This window comes from Rana temporaria, chromosome 13, assembly GCF_905171775.1.
Source record: "Rana temporaria chromosome 13, aRanTem1.1, whole genome shotgun sequence".
NCBI classification, from domain to species: Eukaryota; Metazoa; Chordata; class Amphibia; order Anura; family Ranidae; genus Rana; species Rana temporaria.
In genome coordinates, this window is record NC_053501.1 from 120,733,151 (window position 1) to 120,757,833 (window position 24,683).

At 46.2% G+C, this 24,683-nt stretch overlaps 1 protein-coding gene across 1 annotated transcript; it reads right to left on the reverse strand.

Moving 5' to 3' along the window:
- Positions 1-8,657: 8,657 nt before the first annotated feature.
- FAM189B (family with sequence similarity 189 member B) lies at positions 8,658-24,393 on the reverse strand. Its single transcript, XM_040332061.1, has 13 exons — positions 23,929-24,393; positions 22,775-23,631; positions 19,003-19,059; positions 15,924-16,034; positions 15,720-15,845; positions 14,406-14,513; positions 14,150-14,310; positions 13,443-13,542; positions 13,279-13,363; positions 10,822-11,379; positions 10,376-10,447; positions 9,979-10,220; positions 8,658-9,746 (listed from the first exon to the last, which is right to left on the reverse strand). The coding sequence occupies exons 2-13, from the start codon at positions 23,033-23,035 to the stop codon at positions 9,573-9,575; spliced, it is 2,055 nt and encodes a 684-aa protein (XP_040187995.1). The 5' UTR covers positions 23,036-23,631; positions 23,929-24,393; the 3' UTR covers positions 8,658-9,572.
- Positions 24,394-24,683: the final 290 nt, after the last annotated feature.

Sequence of the window (24,683 nt, forward strand, 5' to 3'; positions counted from 1 at the left end):
TATACATGTATATAGGAGTATAAAGAGGACCTGTCATGGCTCTATACATGTATAGGAGTATAAAGAGGACCTGTCATGGCTCTATACATGTATATAGGAGTATAAAGAGGACCTGTCATGGCTCTATACATGTATATAGGAGTATAAAGAGGACCTGTCATGGCTCTATACATGTATAGGAGTATATAGAGGACCTGTCATGGCTCTATACATGTATATAGGAGTATAAAGAGGACCTGTCATGGCTCTATACATGTATAGGAGTATAAAGAGGACCTGTCATGGCTCTATACATGTATAGGAATATAAAGAGGACCTGTCATGGCTCTATACATGTATATAGGAGTATATAGAGGACCTGTCATGGCTCTATACATGTATATAGAAGTATAAAGAGGACCTGTCATGTCTCTATACGTGTATATAGGAGTATAAAGAGGACCTGTCATGGCTCTATACATGTATATAGAAGTATAAAGAGGACCTGTCATGGCTCTATACATGTATATAGAGTATAAAGAGGACCTGTCATGGCTCTATACATGTATATAGGAGTATAAAGAGGACCTGTCATGTCTCTATACATGTATATAGGAGTATAAAGAGGACCTGTCATGGCTCTATACATGTATATAGGAGTATAAAGAGGACCTGTCATGGCTCTATACATGTATAGGAGTATATAGAGGACCTGTCATGGCTCTATACATGTATATAGGAGTATAAAGAGGACCTGTCATGGCTCTATACATGTATAGGAGTATAAAGAGGACCTGTCATGGCTCTATACATGTATATAGGAGTATAAAGAGGACCTGTCATGGCTCTATACATGTATATAGGAGTATAAAGAGGACCTGTCATGGCTCTATACATGTATAGGAGTATATAGAGGACCTGTCATGTCTCTATACATGTATATAGGAGTATAAAGAGGACCTGTCATGGCTCTATACATGTATATAGGAGTATAAAGAGGACCTGTCATGGCTCTATACATGTATATAGGAGTATAAAGAGGACCTGTCATGGCTCTATACATGTATATAGGAGTATAAAGAGGACCTGTCATGGCTCTATACATGTATATAGGAGTATAAAGAGGACCTGTCATGTCTCTATACATGTATATAGAGTATAAAGAGGACCTGTCATGGCTCTATACATGTATATAGGAGAATAAAGAGGACCTGTCATGGCTCTATACCTGTATATAGGAGTATAAAGAGGGTCTGTCATGGCTCTATACATGTATATAGGAGTATAAAGAGGACCTGTCATGGCTCTATACATGTATATAGGAGTATAAAGAGGACCTGTCATGTCTCTATACATGTATAGGAGTATAAAGAGGACCTGTCATGGCTCTATGCATGTATAGGAGTATAAAGAGGACCTGTCATGGCTCTATACATGTATATAGAGGACCTGTCATGTCTCTATACATGTATATAGGAGTATAAATAGGACCTGTCATTACTCTATACATGTATATAGGAGAATAAAGAGGACCTGTCATGTCTCTATACATGTATATAGGAGTATAAATAGGACCTGTCATTACTCTATACATGTATATAGGAGTATAAAGAGGACCTGTCATGTCTCTATACATGTATATAGGAGTATAAAGAGGACCTGTCATGGCTCTATACATGTATATAGGAGTATAAAGAGAACCTGTCATGGCTCTATACATGTATAGGAGTATAAAGAGGACCTGTCATGGCTCTATACATGTATATAGGAGTATAAAGAGGACCTGTCATGGCTCTATACATGTATATAGGAGTATAAAGAGGACCTGTCATGGCTCTATACATGTATATAGAGTATAAAGAGGACCTGTCATGGCTCTATACATGTATATAGGAGTATAAAGAGGACCTGTCATGGCTCTATACATGTATATAGAGGACCTGTCATGTCTCTATACATGTATATAGGAGTATAAAGAGGACCTGTCATTGCTCTATACATGTATATAGGAGTATATAGAGGACCTGTCATGTCTCTATACATGTATATAGGAGTATAAAGAGGACCTGTCATGGCTCTATACATGTATATAGGAGTATAAAGAGAACCTGTCATGGCTCTATACATGTATATAGGAGTATAAAGAGGACCTGTCATGGCTCTATACATGTATATAGGAGTATAAAGAGGACCTGTCATGGCTCTATACATGTATATAGAGTATAAAGAGGACCTGTCATGGCTCTATACGTGTATATAGGAGAATAAAGAGGACCTGTCATGTCTCTATACATGTATAGGAGTATAAAGAGGACCTGTCATGGCTCTATACATGTATATAGGAGTATATAGAGGACCTGTCATGGCTCTATACATGTATATAGGAGTATAAAGAGGACCTGTCATGGCTCTATACATGTATATAGGAGTATAAAGAGGACCTGTCATGGCTCTATACATGTATATAGGAGTATAAAGAGGACCTGTCATGGCTCTATACATGTATATAGGAGTATAAAGAGGGCCTCTCATGGCTCTATACATGTATATAGGAATATAAAGAGGACCTGTCATGGCTCTATACATGTATATAGGAGTATAAAGAGGACCTGTCATGGCTCTATACATGTATATAGGAGTATAAAGAGGACCTGTCATGGCTCTATACATGTATATAGGAGTATATAGATTACCTGTCATGGCTCTATACATGTATATAGGAGTATAAAGAGGACCTGTCATGGCTCTATACATGTATATAGGAGTATAAAGAGGACCTGTCATGGCTCTATACATGTATATAGGAGTATAAAGGGACCTGTCATGGCTCTATACATGTATAGGAGTATAAAGAGGACCTGTCATGGCTCTATACATGTATATAGGAGTATAAAGAGGACCTGTCATGGCTCTATACATGTATATAGGAGTATAAAGGGACCTGTCATGGCTCTATACATGTATAGGAGTATAAAGAGGACCTGTCATGGCTCTATACATGTATATAGGAGTATAAAGAGGACCTGTCATGGCTCTATACATGTATATAGGAGTATAAAGAGGACCTGTCATGGCTCTATACATGTATATAGGAGTATAAAGAGGACCTGTCATGGCTCTATACATGTATATAGGAGTATAAAGAGGACCTGTCATGGCTCTATACATGTATAGGAGTATATAGAGGACCTGTCATGGCTCTATACATGTATATAGGAGTATAAAGAGGACCTGTCATGGCTCTATACATGTATAGGAGTATAAAGAGGACCTGTCATGGCTCTATACATGTATAGGAATATAAAGAGGACCTGTCATGGCTCTATACATGTATATAGGAGTATATAGAGGACCTGTCATGGCTCTATACATGTATATAGAAGTATAAAGAGGACCTGTCATGTCTCTATACGTGTATATAGGAGTATAAAGAGGACCTGTCATGGCTCTATACATGTATATAGAAGTATAAAGAGGACCTGTCATGGCTCTATACATGTATATAGGAGTATAAAGAGGACCTGTCATGGCTCTATACATGTATATAGAAGTATAAAGAGGACCTGTCATGGCTCTATACATGTATATAGGAGTATAAAGAGGACCTGTCATGGCTCTATACATGTATATAGGAGTATAAAGAGGACCTGTCTTGTCTCTATACATGTATATAGGAGTATAAAGAGGACCTGTCATGGCTCTATACATGTATATAGGAGTATAAAGAGGACCTGTCATGGCTCTATACATGTATAGGAGTATATAGAGGACCTGTCATGGCTCTATACATGTATATAGGAGTATAAAGAGGACCTGTCATGGCTCTATACATGTATAGGAGTATAAAGAGGACCTGTCATGGCTCTATACATGTATATAGGAGTATAAAGAGGACCTGTCATGGCTCTATACATGTATATAGGAGTATAAAGAGGACCTGTCATGGCTCTATACATGTATAGGAGTATATAGAGGACCTGTCATGTCTCTATACATGTATATAGGAGTATAAAGAGGACCTGTCATGGCTCTATACATGTATATAGGAGTATAAAGAGGACCTGTCATGGCTCTATACATGTATATAGGAGTATAAAGAGGACCTGTCATGGCTCTATACATGTATATAGGAGTATAAAGAGGACCTGTCATGGCTCTATACATGTATAGGAGTATAAAGAGGACCTGTCATGGCTCTATACATGTATATAGGAGTATAAAGAGGACCTGTCATGGCTCTATACATGTATATAGGAGTATAAAGAGGACCTGTCATGCCTCTATACATGTATATAGGAGTATAAAGAGGACCTGTCATGTCTCTATACATGTATATAGAGTATAAAGAGGACCTGTCATGGCTCTATACATGTATATAGGAGAATAAAGAGGACCTGTCATGGCTCTATACCTGTATATAGGAGTATAAAGAGGGTCTGTCATGGCTCTATACATGTATATAGGAGTATAAAGAGGACCTGTCATGGCTCTATACATGTATATAGGAGTATAAAGAGGACCTGTCATGTCTCTATACATGTATAGGAGTATAAAGAGGACCTGTCATGGCTCTATGCATGTATAGGAGTATAAAGAGGACCTGTCATGGCTCTATACATGTATATAGAGGACCTGTCATGTCTCTATACATGTATATAGGAGTATAAATAGGACCTGTCATTACTCTATACATGTATATAGGAGAATAAAGAGGACCTGTCATGTCTCTATACATGTATATAGGAGTATAAATAGGACCTGTCATTACTCTATACATGTATATAGGAGTATAAAGAGGACCTGTCATGTCTCTATACATGTATATAGGAGTATAAAGAGGACCTGTCATGGCTCTATACATGTATATAGGAGTATAAAGAGAACCTGTCATGGCTCTATACATGTATAGGAGTATAAAGAGGACCTGTCATGGCTCTATACATGTATATAGGAGTATAAAGAGGACCTGTCATGGCTCTATACATGTATATAGGAGTATAAAGAGGACCTGTCATGGCTCTATACATGTATATAGAGTATAAAGAGGACCTGTCATGGCTCTATACATGTATATAGGAGTATAAAGAGAACCTGTCATGGCTCTATACATGTATATAGAGGACCTGTCATGTCTCTATACATGTATATAGGAGTATAAAGAGGACCTGTCATTGCTCTATACATGTATATAGGAGTATATAGAGGACCCGTCATGTCTCTATACATGTATATAGGAGTATAAAGAGGACCTGTCATGGCTCTATACATGTATATAGGAGTATAAAGAGAACCTGTCATGGCTCTATACATGTATATAGGAGTATAAAGAGGACCTGTCATGGCTCTATACATGTATATAGGAGTATAAAGAGGACCTGTCATGGCTCTATACATGTATATAGAGTATAAAGAGGACCTGTCATGGCTCTATACGTGTATATAGGAGAATAAAGAGGACCTGTCATGTCTCTATACATGTATAGGAGTATAAAGAGGACCTGTCATGGCTCTATACATGTATATAGGAGTATATAGAGGACCTGTCATGGCTCTATCCATGTATATAGGAGTATAAAGAGGACCTGTCATGGCTCTATACATGTATATAGGAGTATAAAGAGGACCTGTCATGGCTCTATACATGTATATAGGAGTATAAAGAGGACCTGTCATGGCTCTATACATGTATATAGGAGTATAAAGAGGGCCTCTCATGGCTCTATACATGTATATAGGAATATAAAGAGGACCTGTCATGGCTCTATACATGTATATAGGAGTATAAAGAGGACCTGTCATGGCTCTATACATGTATATAGGAGTATAAAGAGGACCTGTCATGGCTCTATACATGTATATAGGAGTATATAGATTACCTGTCATGGCTCTATACATGTATATAGGAGTATAAAGAGGACCTGTCATGGCTCTATACATGTATATAGGAGTATAAAGAGGACCTGTCATGGCTCTATACATGTATATAGGAGTATAAAGGGACCTGTCATGGCTCTATACATGTATAGGAGTATAAAGAGGACCTGTCATGGCTCTATACATGTATATAGGAGTATAAAGAGGACCTGTCATGGCTCTATACATGTATATAGGAGTATAAAGAGAACCTGTCACAGCTCTATACATGTATATAGGAGTATAAAGAGGACCTGTCATGGCTCTATACATGTATATAGAAGTATAAAGAGGACCCGTCATGGCTCTATACATGTATAGGAGTATAAAGAGGACCTGTCTTGTCTCTATACATGTATATAGGAGTATAAAGAGGACCTGTCATGGCTCTATACATGTATATAGGAGTATAAAGAGGACCTGTCATGGCTCTATACATGTATATAGGAGTATAAAGAGGACCTGTCATGGCTCTATACATGTATATAGGAGAATAAAGAGGACCTGTCATGGCTCTATACATGCATATAGGCGTATAAAGAGGACCTGTCATGGCTCTATACATGTATATAGGAGTATAAAGAGGACCTGTCATGGCTCTATACATATATAGGAGTATAAAGAGGACCTGTCATGGCTCTATACATGTATATAGAGTATAAAGAGGACCTGTCATGGCTCTATACATGTATATAGGAGTATATAGAGGACCCGTCATGGCTCTATACATGTATATAGGAGTATAAAGAGGACCTGTCATGGCTCTATACATGTATATAGGAGTATAAAGAGGACCTGTTATTGCTCTATACATGTATATAGGAGTATAAAGAGGACCTGTCATGGCTCTATACATGTATATAGGAGTATAAAGAGGACCTGTCATGGCTCTATACATGTATATAGGAGTATAAAGAGGACCTGTCATGGCTCTATACATGTATATAGGAGTATAAAGAGGACCTGTCATGGCTCTATACATGTATATAGGAGTATAAAGAGGACCTGTCATGGCTCTATACATGTATATAGGAGTATATAGAGGACCTGTCATGTCTCTATACATGTATATAGGAGTATAAAGAGGACCTGTCATGGCTCTATACATGTATATAGGAGAATAAAGAGGACCTGTCATGTCTCTATACATGTATAGGAGTATAAAGAGGACCTGTCATGGCTCTATACATGTATATAGGAGTATATAGAGGACCTGTCATGGCTCTATACATGTATATAGGAGTATAAAGAGGACCTGTCATGGCTCTATACATGTATAGGAGTATAAAGAGGACCTGTCATGGCTCTATACATGTATATAGGAGTATAAAGAGGACCTGTCATGTCTCTATACATGTATATAGGAGTATATAGAGGACCTGTCATGTCTCTATACATGTATAGGAGTATAAAGAGGACCTGTCATGGCTCTATACATGTATATAGGAGTATAAAGAGGACCTGTCATGTCTCTATACATGTATAGGAGTATAAAGAGGACCTGTCATGGCTCTATACATGTATATAGGAGTATAAAGAGGACCTGTCATGGCTCTATACATGTATATAGGAGTATATAGAGGACCTGTCATGGCTCTATACATGTATAGGAGTATAAAGAGGACCTGTCATGGCTCTATACATGTATAAAGGAGTATATAGAGGACCTGTCATGGCTCTATACATGTATATAGGAGTATATAGAGGACCTGTCATGGCTCTATACATGTATAGGAGTATAAAGAGGACCTGTCATGGCTCTATACATGTATATAGGAGTATATAGAGGACCTGTCATGTCTCTATACATGTATATAGAGTATAAAGAGGACCTGTCATGGCTCTATACATGTATATAGGAGTATAAAGAGGACCTGTCATAGCTCTATACATGTATATAGGAGTATAAAGAGGACCTGTCATGGCTCTATACATGTATATAGGAGTATAAAGAGGACCTGTCATGGCTCTATACATGTATATAGGAGTATAAAGAGGACCTGTCATGGCTCTATACATGTATATAGAAGTATAAAGAGGACCTGTCATGGCTCTATACATGTATATAGAAGTATAAAGAGGACCTGTCATGGCTCTATACATGTATAAAGGAGTATAAAGAGGACCTGTCATGGCTATATACATGTATATAGGAGTATAAAGAGGACCTGTCATGGCTCTATACATGTATATAGGAGTATAAAGAGGACCTGTCATGGCTCTATACATGTATAGGAGTATAAAGAGGACCTGTCATGGCTCTATACATGTATATAGGAGTATAAAGAGGACCTGTCATTGCTCTATACATGTATATAGGAGTATAAAGAGGACCTGTCATGGCTCTATACATGTATATAGGAGTATAAAGAGGACCTGTCATGGCTCTATACATGTATATAGGAGTATAAAGAGGACCTGTCATGGCTCTATACATGTATATAGGAGTATAAAGAGGACCTGTCATGGCTCTATACATGTATATAGGAGTATAAAGAGGACCTGTCATGTCTCTATACATGTATATAGGAGTATAAAGAGGACCTGTCATGGCTCTATACATGTATATAGGAGTATAAAGAGGACCTGTCATGGCTCTATACATGTATATAGGAGTATAAAGAGGACCTGTCATGGCTCTATACATGTATAGGAGTATAAAGAGGACCCGTCAGGACCTCTTTATGATGATTGGTCAGGTGACAGGACCTCTTTATTTTTATTGGTCGGGATGGAAGTCGGTTGGACTGATAAACAGACGAGAATTGTTAAATGTGAAACTTTTATTGTCAATATACACAGAGGAGCGCCAATTCCCACCGCAATCTGCGCTCGTTTTGCTCCGCCCCCAACCACACCCTCCAGTCCTGTCTGAAGAGTCGCCGAAATCTGCTAGTCCCGGAAATCTTCCCCCAGTGCCAGGAAGATGATCCTCCGCCCGATTTCCTCCTACCGATTGGCCGAGGAATGCTCAGTAACAATAACTATCAGATGAAAAGGGCAAATCAGTTTCCTCGGGGGCGGAGCTTCTCATATAGTAACTGGAAGGAAGCGTCCCATGATAACCAATCAAAAGTTTCAGAAATGACAGCTGGAATGTGATTGGCCGGGCTGTGCAGACACTCCCCTGCGGACCGATATATCAGTGCCCCCCCACAATGCCCCTGGCAGGGGCATCTCTAGAGAGCGGCTTTCCTGGGGGGATGGAGGGGGGTGGAGTCACATGCGTATAAAACCGATGGGCAGTCCGGCATGCAGCGGGTTTTCCCACAATGCACCACAAGGGCACCGACATGCATTTCGGATGTGTTGGGCGTGGGCCCCGCAGGCTTCTATGAGATGCAATCACATGCATTGACCGCTCACCGACCAGATATGGGAGGGAATGGAAACGCACCGGATGGATGGGAGGAGCCCAGCATTTTTTTTGGAGGCCGATGCACCAATCACAGCTGTGAATGCACCTGGAGCACGTTTGTGACTCTGAAATCGGTGGACGGTTGGCGGTGTCTTGGTAGAGCGCCCCGCACAGGGCGGAGGTGCCACAGCTGAACGTTGGCCCTTCTGTAGCTGAACCTGAGCGTTGGAGGCGGAGACTTGGCTGATGCAGGGGGTGGTCACTTTTTTTTGTGGTGTCCCCTCTCGCTGTGCCGGGCTCCAGGTGGTCCCTTCGTCTCTCCTCACACTGCGCTCTCTTTTGGCGTCTCGTTCAGGCTGCGAGGACGCCGGATCTCTTGCCGACCGCCGGACAGAAGACGGCGGAGAGATGAGGTGGAGCTGAGGTCTCCGCAACTCTGCATGGGCGTCCTGGTGGGCCGTCTTTCAGGGTCCAGGGGGAGTGGACTCTTCAGAGGCTGGAAAAAGAGGACAAACGAGAGCGGTCAATTCCCAAAAATGGCAGAAATGCTTTCAACTAACCCCGCCCACCAGTCACATGACCACAGACGAAACGGACCCTCAGGAAGGACTTCGGTGGGCTCTGTGTTCCTGTTCAATGGACCCATAATGGCCCAATGATCTTACAGAAGACTACCATGGATGAGAACTTTCACCACCTCACACAGACATTGTCCCACCCCTGCTCACCTGCTTTGTGTTGTCTCCGCCCTCCTTTAGGCTCCTCCGGGATCGGTTCAGGAATCGGGCCACGAGCATCCGGGGGTTCCGCCCTCCCTTCAGGTCTCCGAGGGACAAAGCGCCACTTCTCGAAAGCCGCTGGACCGTCCGGTGGGTCACCAGGAAGCGATTCTTTCCAGCTGAACCCGTGCGCAGAAGTAGGGGGGAGGTTGGCCGGCGGGGTCTGCGTAGGCCGGCCGCGGCACACAGAGCTGAGGAGAGAGAAATCAGAGTCACACACTGGGGGGGGGGGTATAGCAAGTTATGAATAGCAGCCAGAATCCGGCACAACTGGACGGCGCCTACAACAAGACATTCCAACAAGACACTGCCATTGGCCATCTCAGATTAAGCTCCTCCTCCTTACCTGCAGCATCTACAGAGGAGAAGGAGAGGTTGTCCTCTTCTAGAACCTTCATATAATCCACATCCCCGAAATCTGCAACATAGGAGAAGAAATATTGGACACCGAGACAATGCCACCAACAAACCACTGAGAATATTACACTGTGACATCATCAGGGAGGGGCGGTCGGTCCTTCCCCCAGAATGCAGAATTACACTGTGACATCATCAGCGAGGGGGCGGTCGGTCCTTCCCCCAGAATGCAGAATTACACTGTGACATCATCAGGGAGGGGCGGTTGGTCCTTCCCCCAGAATGCAGAATTACACTGTGACATCATCAGCGAGGGGCGGTTGGTCCTTCCCCCGGAGTGCAGAATTACACTGTGACATCATCAGGGAGGGGCGGTTGGTCCTTCCCCCTAGCAGCAATGTAAAAGGACAGAGACTACATACAGTTGTCACTCACCTGTCTGGAACATGGAGGAGATAGCAGGGTCGCTGTGGGAACGGACTACAAATCGAGGCACCTGATTGGTGCACAGTGCTTTAGGCCGCGTGTTCTCGCTGTATCGGCGGTGGGGGCAGTCCGGAGTCTGGCAGGGAGAGGAGTGGTGGAGGGAACACCCTGAGCTTCGGCTTAGCTCTCGTGCACGAGGGACTTTCCCTTTTACTCGCAGCTCAGGGAAACACGGACCGACGAGTGTCCCCATACTCTCCAGCCGGTTACAGCTATGTGTGGTGCCACTTCCTACGGTGGGCGGAGGGTCCTGGCAAGAGCTGGGCGTGGAACAAGAGAAAGAGCGTCCTCCTTTAATCTGGGGAACTGACATCTCCTCAAATGGCCCCTGCAGGCTGAGGGTGGGGCTCTGATGGTGGTGTCCACGCTGACCGCAGTCCACGCTCAGACAGTAGTCCGCCCGGCTGCGCTGAATGGAGCGATATAAGATGTAGTCCACGGACCGCACCGAACCCTGGACATCCAACAAGACGGAATCTTCCGAAGGGCTGCTGTCCTCTGCAAAAACTAAAGAGAAGCACCACCATCATCCAACACAGGTGGGGCACTGGGTGACGAGTCCACCAACTGACCACCATCACTACTCCTCCCATCAACCCACCTTTCTATCTCCACCATCCCACCCTTACTGCTAAACCTAGTCTACTATCTCCACCATCCCACCATTACCACCAAACCTAGTCTACTATCTCCACCATCCCACCATTAGAAACCAAACCTAGTCTACTATCTCCACCATCCCACCATTACCACTAAACCTAGTCTACTATCTCCACCATCCCACCATTACCACCAAACCTAGTCTACTATCTCCACCATCCCACCATTACCACTAAACCTAGTCTACTATCTCCACCATCCCACCATTGCCACTAAACCTAGTCTACTATCTCCACCATTCCACCATTACCACTAAACCTAGTCTACTATCTCCACCATCCCACCATTACCACTAAACCTAGTCTACTATCTCCACCATCCCACCATTACCACTAAACCTAGTCTTCTATCTCCACCATCCCACCATTACCACTAAACCTAGTCTACTATCTCCACCATCCCACCATTGCCACTAAACCTAGTCTACTATCTCCACCATCCCACCATTGCCACTAAACCTAGTCTACTATCTCCACCATCCCACCATTGCCACTAAACCTAGTCTACTATCTCCACCATCCCACCATTGCCACTAAACCTAGTCTACTATCTCCACCATCCCACCATTGCCACTAAACCTAGTCTACTATCTCCACCATCCCACCATTGCCACTAAACCTAGTCTACTATCTCCACCATCCCACCATTACTTCTAAATCTAGTCTACTATCTCCACCATCCCACCATTGCCACTAAACCTAGTCTACTATCTCCACCATCCCACCATTGCCACTAAATCTAGTCTACTATCTCCACCATCCCACCATTACCACTAAACCTAGTCTACTATCTCCACCATCCCACCATTGCCACTAAACCTAGTCTATCTCCACCATCCCACCATTGCCACTAAACCTAGTCTACTATCTCCACCATCCCACCATTGCCACTAAATCTAGTCTACTATCTCCACCATCCCACCATTACCACTAAACCTAGTCTACTATCTCCACCATCCCACCATTGCCACTAAACTTAGTCTACTATCTCCACCATCCCACCATTGCCACTAAACCTAGTCTACTATCTCCACCATCCCAGTATCACCCCTAAACCTGGTCTACTATCTCTTCTCCACCATCACACTAAACCTAGTCTACTCTGTCCATCATTTCACCAAACATAGTCTACTATCTCCACCATCCCACTATTATCACCAAACCTAGTCTACTGTCTTCATCATTCCACCAAACCTAGTCTACTATCTCCATCATTCCACCAAACCTAGTCTACTATCTCCATCATTCCACCAAACCTAGTCTACCATCTCCATCATTCCACCAAACCTAGTCTACTATCTCCATCATTCCACCAAACCTAGTCTACTATCTCCATCATTCCACCAAACCTAGTCTACCATCTCCATCATTCCACCAAACCTAGTCTACTATCTCCATCATTCCACTAAACCTAGTCTACTATCTCCATCATTCCACTAAACCTAGTCTACTATCTCCATCATTCCACTAAACCTAGTCTACTATCTCCATCATTCCACTAAACCTAGTCTACTATCTCCATCATTCCACTAAACCTAGTCTACTATCTCCATCATTCCACCAAACCTAGTCTACTATCTCCATCATTCCACCAAACCTAGTCTACCATCTCCATCATTCCACCAAACCTAGTCTACCATCTCCATCATTCCACTAAACCTAGTCTACTATCTCCATCATTCCACCAAACCTAGTCTACTATCTCCATCATGCCACCATTACTGCATAATTTAGTTTGCCCTCGCACCATTCCCGTCGTGTCCAGTGGAGTCCCTCTGGTCAAACGCACTGTGGCTGGAATTCTGGTGGGCCTGGGCATCATACAGAGTGGCCTGTAAACAATGAAAGAGTCCAGATAATTTCACCAAACTGAGAGCGTTGCGGATCAGAAGATGAGTGCCGAGTTCTTACCTGGCTGTCCTCCCGAAGCCCCATAACACTTTCATAGGAGGGTGGGAAGTCGGTGGGGTAGAGCGGGATGGGGCTTTCCATGGAGCCATTGTACGTGATGCTGGAAAGACATAGAGAAGGGCAGGTGATGCATTCTTACAGAGATTTCCACAGCTGCCAATTCGAGTATCACGCTTTCCATAACGAATAGTTCCATTATGGGTGGGTGCTGGGGAGCTAAATCCCCTATTGGTGGCTCCAGCAATGACATCTCCAACCCACCCACCGCAGTTATTACAAACCCAAGAATGCGATTCGTGTTCATTACAGTTGGAAAAGTGAGACTTCCCCGGGGTCAGAGCTCAATACTGGGTAAGAGATGAAAGAATTCACTGGGTGACCCAACATTCAAATATCAGGCGTGACCAGGCGCCAAAAAGGGCCTTTATCGGAGTCTCATTGGTTGGTTCTGTGTGATAATCAGGATGGTCGGCTCCAATGTCACATCTAAACTGCTAGAACGGGATACGGTGACACGTGGGTGGTGATGTGAGTGAAGATCTGACACTATGGGGAGTAGAAGAGAAGTCCGAGGTGTGAGCAGAGAAAGAACGCAAAATGAGGCCTAATGAGAAGATATAATGGAGGACGGAGGAGGCCCTCATATACTACACCCAAGAGTCAACCAAGAGGATCCACCGATCTATACACCAGCCGGGGTCACTTACCTCTGTGCGTCAGTCTCGGAGCTGCACGTGTATTCTGGAGGGTAATATGGTGGAGGCGGCACTGGAGGAATGAACTCTTCGCATTCGATCATGCTCTGCAGGATGGTGTCCTGGGGGGAAAAACACTCCAGGTGGATGGATGTGGATCGGTGGGGCGCCAGCTGCGAGAAAGAGAAACCATTATTTGAGGGGGTGGTCTGGAGAAAGGGTAACCATGATGGAAGGTGGATGTGTGCACGCATGGTATGGGACTTACAACATGGATGACATCCAATGAGAAAATCTGAACGCAGCAGATGACAGCGGAGAGGGTGCAGATAATGGTGGAGAAGATGGTGAGGCCACAAACACTAAACAAGAGATCCTACAAACACACAGAGAAGTATAAGTGAGAGGAACACACCGCCACGGGCAACTCACCATGGGTAAGAGGCTGAGAGACGGGAGCATGTGACGCAACGCGATGGGGGGAGTTCCCAAATATAGAGGAAAATACAGAGACTGGATGAGAATACAGAAGATAGATGAATACAACACCCATAATTCTGCCATCTGTGGACTCAGGACTCCCAACTGGCACTGTATGGCATCAGAAATGCCAGTTGACTGACTATGGGGGGAGCCTAACCACCAAGGAGAGGCCAGAATAATACAAACCCACCGTCCCGGAACTATACTAGATTCCTGGGACCACTCTGACTGTCCCTATCAGAGGAGAAGTACCCCAGTGCCACCCGGCTGCCCTCCCCACCCTGATTCTCTGCCCCCATGTCCTCACCTTCAATATGTACAGCTAGACAGAGAAAATGATCTCCCTTCACCTACCTACCTTCATCCTATCCCCATCTCTTACCACCTATCTTCATCCTCCCCTATGCCCACCACCTACCTTCATCCTATCCCCATCTCTTACCACCTATCTTCATCCTCCCCTATGCCCACCACCTACCTCCATCCTATCCCCATCTCCTACCATCTATCTGCAACCTCCCCTATGCCCACCACCTACCTCCATCCTATCCACATCTCTTACCACCTACCTTCATCCTCCCCTATGCCCACCACCTGGAGGTCCATCTTCTTCCCATTCTGTCACGCCCATCCCCATCCTTTCTCCATCACCTACTTCCCCACCATCTACCTCCATCCTATCCCAATCACCCACCACCTACCTGCATGCTCTCTCCATCCCACACCACCTACCTCTATCCTCTACCATCCTCGCCACTTACCTCCATCATCCACCACCTTCCTCCATTCTCTTTCCATCCCACACCACCTACCTCTATCTTCTACCATCCCCACCGTCTACCTTCATCCTCTCCCAATAATTCACCACATTCCTTCATCCTGTCCTCATTCCCCACCACCTAATTCCTCTATCATCTTCCTATCATCCATCACCTACCTCCATCCTCTACTGATCCTTCAATACCTCACTCTGTCCTCCCCCATCCCCTACCACTTACCCGCATTTCCCTTTCAACACACATTCAGCCTCGACCTTTAATTCTAATTGCCCAGCTTCTCCCACCAGGTACACTAGCATGAAAAAACAATGGTAAGTCACCTTCAGTGCAGTGCGGATGCTGTCACATTGGTGATTGGGATACAGGGTGAGTTTCTCTAGCTCTCCACAGTCAGATGGCGCCTCCGGGTGGATAGCGGGATGGCAGCAGATGCACCAATTGTTCTCCTGTAGGTGGGAGACAGATCAGGGTCAGGTGAGTGTGAGGGGGCGCCGGGCACCACCACCACATTGGTGCACACTCACCTTCTTACAGGAGTTGAAGGATTTCACCAGCTGCCCATTCTGGCAGGACAGGATAGACCCCGCAAGGCACAGCATGACACTCAGGGCGCTCAACAAGGTGAACACTGTGACCTGCAACACATACATCAGTACTGAGTATAGCTGGACGCCCCCAGAATCATGGGACATACCTGAGACCCATACAGGAACTGAACCACAAATTCTCCTGCTGCTAAACTACACCCCCCAGCACACCCTCTGATCCTTCCTGTGTATGGATACTCTGTGTTCTGTCATAAAGGGACAAAATTGTGGAAAGAGCCAGAAAACCCATCACTTGGATCTGAGCAAATGATGGAGCATGCGGGCCTTACTTGGTTCTGAGCAAATGATGGAGCATGCGGGCCTTACTTGGTTCTGAGCAAATGATGGAGCATGCAGGCCTTACTTGGATCTGAGCAAATGATGGAGCATGCGGGCCTTACTTGGATCTGAGAAAATGATGGAGCATGCAGGCTTTACTTGGATCTGAGCAAATGATGGAGCATGCAGGCCTTACTTGGATCTGAGCAAATGATGGAGCATGCGGGCCTTACTTGGATCTGAGCAAATGATGGAGCATGCGGGCCTTACTTGGATCTGAACAAATGATGGAGCATGCGGGCCTTACTTGGATCTGAGCAAATGATGGAGCATGCGGGCCTTACTTGGATCTGAGAAAATGATGGAGCATGCGGGCCTTACTTGGATCTGAGCAAATGATGGAGCATACGGGCCTTACTTGGATCTGAGCAAATGATGGAGTATACGGGCCTTACTTGGATCTGAGCAAATGATGGAGCATGCGGGCCTTACTTGGATCTGAGCAAATGATGGAGCATGCAGGCCTTACTTGGATCTGAGCAAATGATGGAGCATGCGGGCCTTCCTTGGATCTGAGCAAATGATGGAGCATGCGGGCCTTACTTGGATCTGAGCAAATGATGGAGCATGTGGGCCTTACTTGGTTCTGAGCAAATGATGGAGCATGCAGGCCTTACTTGGATCTGAGCAAATGATGGAGCATGCGGGCCTTACTTGGTTCTGAGCAAATGATGGAGCATGCAGGCCTTACTTGGATCTGAGCAAATGATGGAGTATACGGGCCTTACTTGGATCTGAGCAAATGATGGAGTATACGGGTCTTACTTGGATCTGAGCAAATGATGGAGCATGCGGGCCTTACTTGGATCTGAGCAAATGATGGAGTATACGGGTCTTACTTGGATCTGAGCAAATGATGGAGCATGCGGGCCTTACTTGGATCTGAGCAAATGATGGAGTATACGGGTCTTACTTGGATCTGAGCAAATGATGGAGTATGCAGGCCTTACTTAGATCTGAGCAAATGATGGAGCATGCGGGCCTTACTTAGATCTGAGCAAATGATAGAGCATGCGGGCCTTACTTAGATCTGAGCAAATGATGGAGCATGCGGGCCTTACTTGGATCTGAGCAAATGATGGAGCATGCGGGCCTTACTTAGATCTGAGCAAATGATGGAGCATGCGGGCCTTACTTAGATCTGAGCAAATGATAGAGCATGCGGGCCTTACTTAGATCTGAGCAAATGATGGAGCATGCGAGCCTTACTTGGTTCTGAGCAAATGATGGAGCATGCGGGCCTTACTTGGATCTGAGCAAATGATGGAGCATGCGGGCCTTACTTGGATCTGAGCAAATGATGGAGCATGCGGGCCTTACTTGGATCTGAGCAAATGATTGAGCATGCGGGCCTTACTTGGTTCTGAGCAAATGATGGAGCATGCGGGCCTTACTTGGATCTGAGCAAATGATGGAGCATGCAGGCTTTACTTGGATCTGAGCAATTGATGGAGCATGCGGGCCTTACTTGGATCTGAGCAAATGATGGAGCATGCAGGCTTTACTTGGATCTGAGCAAATGATGGAGCATGCGGGCCTTACTTGGATCTGAGCAAATGATGGAGCATGCAGGCCTTACTTGGAGTAAACAATGCCTCGTCGTTGGTGTCATTAGGAGGAATAGTGCCCCATCATGGGTATAAGTGGGAAGAATTGTACCCCATTGTTGGTGTCATTAGGAGGAATAGTGCCCCATCATGGGTGTAAGTGGGAAGAATTGTACCCCATTGTTGGTCATTAGGAGGAATTGTGTCCCTTTATTGGTGTCATTGGAAGGACATGTGCCTAACTGTTGGTGTCATTGGGAGAAATAGTGCCCCAAGGGCTGGATAAAGGTAAGCAAAGGGCCACATTCCAAGGAACAACCACCTAAGAGGAGAGCTGGAACCCCCAATGTGAGGTGTCTTGTCTGGGGTCACCAGGGAGACACGTTCACCTTTTTGTGATGTTTCCCACCAGTACAGGCACCCCTGCTTGGGGCCCCCGGAGGTGAGGTGACCTGGCCAGAGCCACCAGGAGTCCACTCAGGGAGTCAAACTCTCAGCCCCATCATACAGTCAACCCTCATTGTGTGCGATGAGTCCTCTGAGCCATCTCCTCCTCACACAGGACAATGTGATCGTCCTCCGATTTTTCCAGGACTGGGACTGGTGGGGGTAAAAGAAGGGTCGGAACTAGTGTCGGGACAAGGTCATCCAGTGCCCAGGGCAAAGATGCCACACTTCACCCCCCCTTCCCTTAGGGTAAGGGTCACGGTGCCCACACCCCTGCAATAAACCACTGTGCCCTGGGCAGCCGCCCCTCCTGCCTACCCCTTGCCCCGGCCCTGGTTGGAACTAGTGGCATTTCACTATCTGCAATACTTACCTACCAGTCGTCTTGTCCTAACATAGCACAGCATGCTCCTTTTATTGAGAGTAAAAATATAACCTGTAGACTAAAATGTCACCAGTTCCTCTCCATAACCTTCCCAGAATACCCCCCCATGTACAGAATTCATCGGCGGGGACTTTCCCATCATTGAGTGACACCTCCGCTGAGGCTCCCCTCCATGGAAAATCTACTATTTCTACCTGCTGCCCTACAGCCTCTAATACCCCCTACTGACCATCAACATGAGACACCCCCAATACTCATTCATATAACGTCCACTTCCTCCCCACCCCCATGTACTTACCATCAGTGTGAAGGGCTTCTTCCATGAGATGCAGCCAACGAGGCCTGAAACAGCCAGCTGAGCGGGAAGAGAGGAGAGGGCGCAACCAGTGCGGGGATTTGGAGGGAAAGTCGGGGGGAAGAGAGGGCACAACCGGTGCAGGGATTTGGATGGAAAGTCAGGAGGAGGAGAGGGCACAACGGGTGCGGGGATTTGGAGGGAAAGTCAGGGGGAGGAGAGGGCACAACCCATGCAGGGATTTGGAGGTAAAGTCGAGGGCACAACCGGTGCAGGGATTTGGAGGGAAAGTCAGGAGGAGGAGAGGGCACAACCGGTGCAGAGATTTGGAGGGAAAGTCGGGGGGAGGAGAGGAGAGGAGAGGGAACAACCCATGCAGGGATTTGGAGGGAAAGTCGAGGGAAGGAGAGGAGAGGGCACAACCGGTGCGGAGATTTGGAGGGAAAGTCGGGGGGAGGAGAGGGCACAACCCATGCAGGGATTTGGAGGGAAAGTCGAGGGCACAACCGGTGCAGGGATTTGGAGGGAAAGTCAGGAGGAGGAGAGAAGAGGGCACAACCAGTGCAGGGATTTGGAGGGAAAGTCGGGGGGGAGGAGAGGGCACAACCGGTGCAGGGATTTGGAGGGAAAGTCGGGGGGAGGATAGGGCACAACCCATGCAGGGATTTGGAGGGAAAGTCGAGGGAAGGAGAGAAGAGGGCACAACCAGTGCAGGGATTTGGAGGGAAAGTCGGGGGGGAGGAGAGGGCACAACCGGTGCAGGGATTTGGAGGGAAAGTCGGGGGGAGGATAGGGCACAACCCATGCAGGGATTTGGAGGGAAAGTCGAGGGGAGGAGAGGGCACAACCCATGCAGGGATTTGGAGGGAAAGTCGAGGGGAGGAGAGGGCACAACCGGTGCAGGGATTTGGAGGGAAAGTCAGGAAGAGGAGAGGGCACAACCAGTGTGGGGATTTGGAGGGAAAGTCGAGGAGAGGGCACAACCGTTGCGGGGATTTGGAGGGAAAGTCGAGGGGAGGAGAGGGCACAACCAGTGTGGGGATTTGGAGGGAAAGTCAAGGGGAGGAGAGGGCACAACCAGTGTGGGGATTTGGAGGGAAAGTCGAGGGGAGGAGAGGGCACAACCGGTGTGGGGATTTGGAGGGAAAGTCGAGGGGAGGAGAGGGCACAACCAGTGTGGGGATTTGATACAAATCAGGGGAAATTTCATTGAAAAGTTGGTGGAATTGAAGGGAATGCGGAATAGATGAGTGAGGGAAACCAGCAGAGGATGAGATGGTGAAGGGATGAGAAGATGGGTGGTTGGAGTAATCGGGGGGGATCATATGGGGCAAAATTGATGGAGGAGATTTTGAAAAGGGTCAAACAATCCAAAACACAGATAGAAGGAACAATGAGGTAGGTGGCCATCATGGAAAGGATGAGTGTGGGAAAGGTGAGGGATGGAAGGTGGAAGAGATGAAGAAAGACATGAAATCAGATTTAATACATTTTTAAGTTTCTTCCAACTTTGGCACATCAATCATCAAGCTCTGTGCCGACATCATCATCCCGCCTACCGGACACAAGAGACATTCCCGGCCCCGGTAAGGTTGGAGCCAATAAAATCACTGATACCGGTTTTTAGTAGTACGACCCCCTCGTCAGCCTTATCCTCAGAATTATGTACAGAGATCACAGATGACCCCCCCCAGCCTTGGAATGATTGGCCTACAACAGATTGGACACAGCGCAGAGATTCCATGGATGTCACATCACTGAACTTCAAGGCCACCAAGAGATCTCAATTATTTGTGGCTTTCACTAAACCAGCCAATGGATCCAAAAAAGGTCTTAAAATGTTCTAGAATATATTCAGGATCTCACATGGTGCAACCAACCAGATGTCCCGTCTACACGTCATCCCATCACCATCCCGCCACCATCCCGTCACAATTCCATCACGATCCCACTACCATCCCACTACCATCCCGTCATCATCCCACCACCATCCCGCCACCATCCCGTCACGATTCCATCACCATCCCGTCATTATCCCACCACCATCCCGTTAGCATCCCACCATCATCTCGCCACCATCTCACCACTATCCCGTCACCATCCCACCACCATCCCGTCACGATTCCATCACCATTCCACTACCATCCCGTCATTATCCCACCACCATCCCGTTACTATCCCACCATCATCTCGCCACCATCCCACCACTATCCTGCCACCATCCCACCACCATCCCGTCACGATTCCATCACCATCCCACTACCATCCCGTCATTATCCCAACACCATCCCGTTACCATCCCACCATCATCTCGCCACCATCCCATCACTATCCCGTCACCATCCCGCCATCATCCCACCACATCCCGTCACCATCCCACCACCATCCCGTCACCATCCCACCACTATCCGGTCACCATCCCACCATCATCTCGCCACCATCCCATCACTATCCCGTCACCATCCCGCCATCATCCCACCACATCCCGTCACCATCCCACCACCATCCCGTCACCATCCCATCACTATCCCGTCACCATCCCGCCATCATCCCATCACCATCCCGCCACCATCCTGTCATCATCCCATTACCATCCCGTCATCATCCCCCCACCATCCCGCCACCTCTCCTATATTTTATATTACTTTCCTCAAATTGACTACAAGTGATGCCTACGTGACCCGTCCTCCTACAGGCCTTTCAACAGCCCCAGCGGAACCCAGAGATGTCTTTTATTATAATGAGAGATCAGGATATTTCTTTTATTTCTGATTCGTTTGTTAAGTTAATAAGTTCATTTAGTTAAATTTTATATATTAGAATGATTCGTTTTCGGAATTCCTGTATTTTAATTATTTTCGTATATATCTGAAATAAAATTTTTAGAAGATGGCTATATTTGTTCTATTTTATTTTCTATTGTATTCTATTTATTCTTTTCTATTCTATTCCTATATTTTCTATTCTAGTCTACTATTTTCTATTCTATTCCATTATTTTCCATTCTATTTTTTCTATTCTATTCTTTTATTTTGTATTCTGTTCTATAAAGCAGCCTAAGTGGGAATCCTCATCTTATTTCAATTCAAATTTATTTCCAAATTCATTTTCTAATTTGAATAATAATTATTTCGGATTGGTTGCAATTCATTACTGTTGTGATTTGGAGATTCCGATACATCTGAATCTCCGAATAAGGAAAATTTTGGTTGGTAACGAGATCGATCGCACACGTCTAATGCTCCATCTTTGTTATCAGTGATCCCTTTACCTGTATTACCTGTTCTGATCCCCTCAACCCTTCAGGAGTCCAATACAGACTATCCAGGGCGGGTTAAGGATGGGTCGGAGCTCATCCACGGGTTGTCTATGACACAGTCAGCGCCGTAGGGAGCGCGGAAACCCATAGCAACCAGTTAGCCGCCATCTTTCTGGTAGCGATGGATTGCCTCACTCAATACATCATCTTAGCTCTTTGTAGGTCTTATTACGTCTTTAGGCTTTTAGTGGTTTCTTGTAGACTAAATTCTGCAGGTCTCTGTCTTCTACATCCAGACCTACTCCTGGGGAAGGGCCAATGAGGAGAGTGACGGGATTGGGGGATTTTGAAGAATACAAATTACATTTGGTTTCCAATAAAAAATGGATTCCTACCACTAGAAGATGCAGAAGAAGAAGACAATCGGTGACAGTGGTGCAGACAGACAAGTATATGGAGACATTAGTAAACCCCCCCCCACCACAACCCCAAACATAGGCCGCCATTACTACTTACGGAGAATCCGGCCCACGAAGGACACGAATGTTTGATCTTCAGATTTGGAGTGATAGAAGCCGTGACCAAACTGAACGTGACGATCAGCACCCCGAGGATGACCTGGACGAATCCCAAGGCCAGCAGGACATGTGACCAAGCCCGGTGGATCCTCAGCTGGGACAGACTGCGGGACGTCCGACCGGTCAGCGAAAAGCTGGAATCTGACGGGGAGGGCATAGCGAGGGTGGAAAACGCAGGAGGCCAGGATCGAATGTTCATCAGGAAGAAGAGACCCCCAATCCAGCATTACAGGGAGGGGGGTTCACATCAAACCTCCGGTGTCTGGTCACATCTTCAGCGCACAATCCCCGGTGGGGGGGGAGATGTGGATTTAACCCTCGGTGGGTGTTTACGAGGAGAGAGTCATCGCATTCTCACTTCACAAACAGGATTATAAATATTTAAGCGGTTCCATTTAATGGAAATTTCGCACCAGCATGAAAAAAAAACAGTCAGCTGGGGGAGGGCATCGTCTATATAACCAATTTCACCGGCCCAGTCAGGAGACGATGGATGGCGGGTTATCAGTGGTGGACGGGACGGGATTGAGTATTGGCAGAGCTACACCTTGGCAGCCAACACACACTACCGGGAAATGGGAGTCATTGGCAAATTCACATCGTTCTACATGGTGGGACGTCTCAGGATAGAAAGTTCTTCAGCTCCGATCTTCTCACCGGCTGGTCCTCCAAAGTCCTCAACAAACCTCATTACTGGAAGGACATCGGCCTCCTCCGGTACATCCGGCTCACACCGCCAACCAAGAGAAGAAGAGCTCAGGTTCTCCAAGCTTGGCACGGCTGGAAGATGGCAGCCTAGACGGTGGGGGGACAAGAGACATGGATTAAACATAGAGGAGGAGGAAGAAGAAATCACGATGAAGGAACAAGGAAGAAATCACGATGAAGGAGTAAGATGTAAGAGATGGAGAGATGAGGATGGCTGGATGGAAGGTCCATGGGTGATGGTGGAATGAAGCTCTGAAGGGTGAGGAGTACTATGAGGATGATGGGGAGATATCCATGTGGGGGGGGACATATAAGGAGGGTTTGGAAGTGTCCTCTACGGAAATACTTAGCAAGATGGAAAGGAAAATTGTGGAACTGTCTGACCTTTTGTCTTTGTTATTGACCTCCATGAGAGCTCCATATAGAAGGTTTCTCCAGCATGTAGCCCTCCATGGCGGTCCCGGGTCCCTTTCTGCTCAAGAGACCGTCGACCGTCTATCTCACGTGGGTCTGGAGCTCCGGTCCGATGTGAGGGTTCAACATGGAGCTGCAGCAAATGAGGGAGCTCCAGTTTGGCTTCAGCCAGGAGGCTTGGAAAGGGTAAAACCAATGCCTCGGGAGAGAGTTGTAGCCAACAACGAAATATCCGTCTGATTCCAGAGGATGGAGATCATTAAACTTCAGGGGATGGGAAGCATTTAAGTCCAGAGGATGGGGAGCATCAAACTCCAATGGATGGAGATCATCTAAGTCCAGTGGATGAGGATAATTTAAGTCCAGAGGATGGAGATCATTCTGTCAGTGGATGGAGACGACGTGAAGACGTTCCTCCGATGGAGAAGACTATCCTCCGATGGGGAAGACTATCCTCCGATGGAGAAGACTTTCCTTCGATGGAGAAGACGTTTCTCCGATGGAGAAGATTTTCCTCCGATGGAGAAGACTATCCTCCGATGGAGAAGACGTTCCTCCGATGGAGATGACTTTCCTCCAATGGAGAAGACTTTCCTTCGATGGAGATGACTATCCTCCGATGGAGAAGACTTTCCTTCGATGGAGATGACTTTCCTTCGATGGAGAAGACGTTCCTCCGATGGAGAAGATTTTCCTCCGATGGAGAAGACTATCCTCCGATGGAG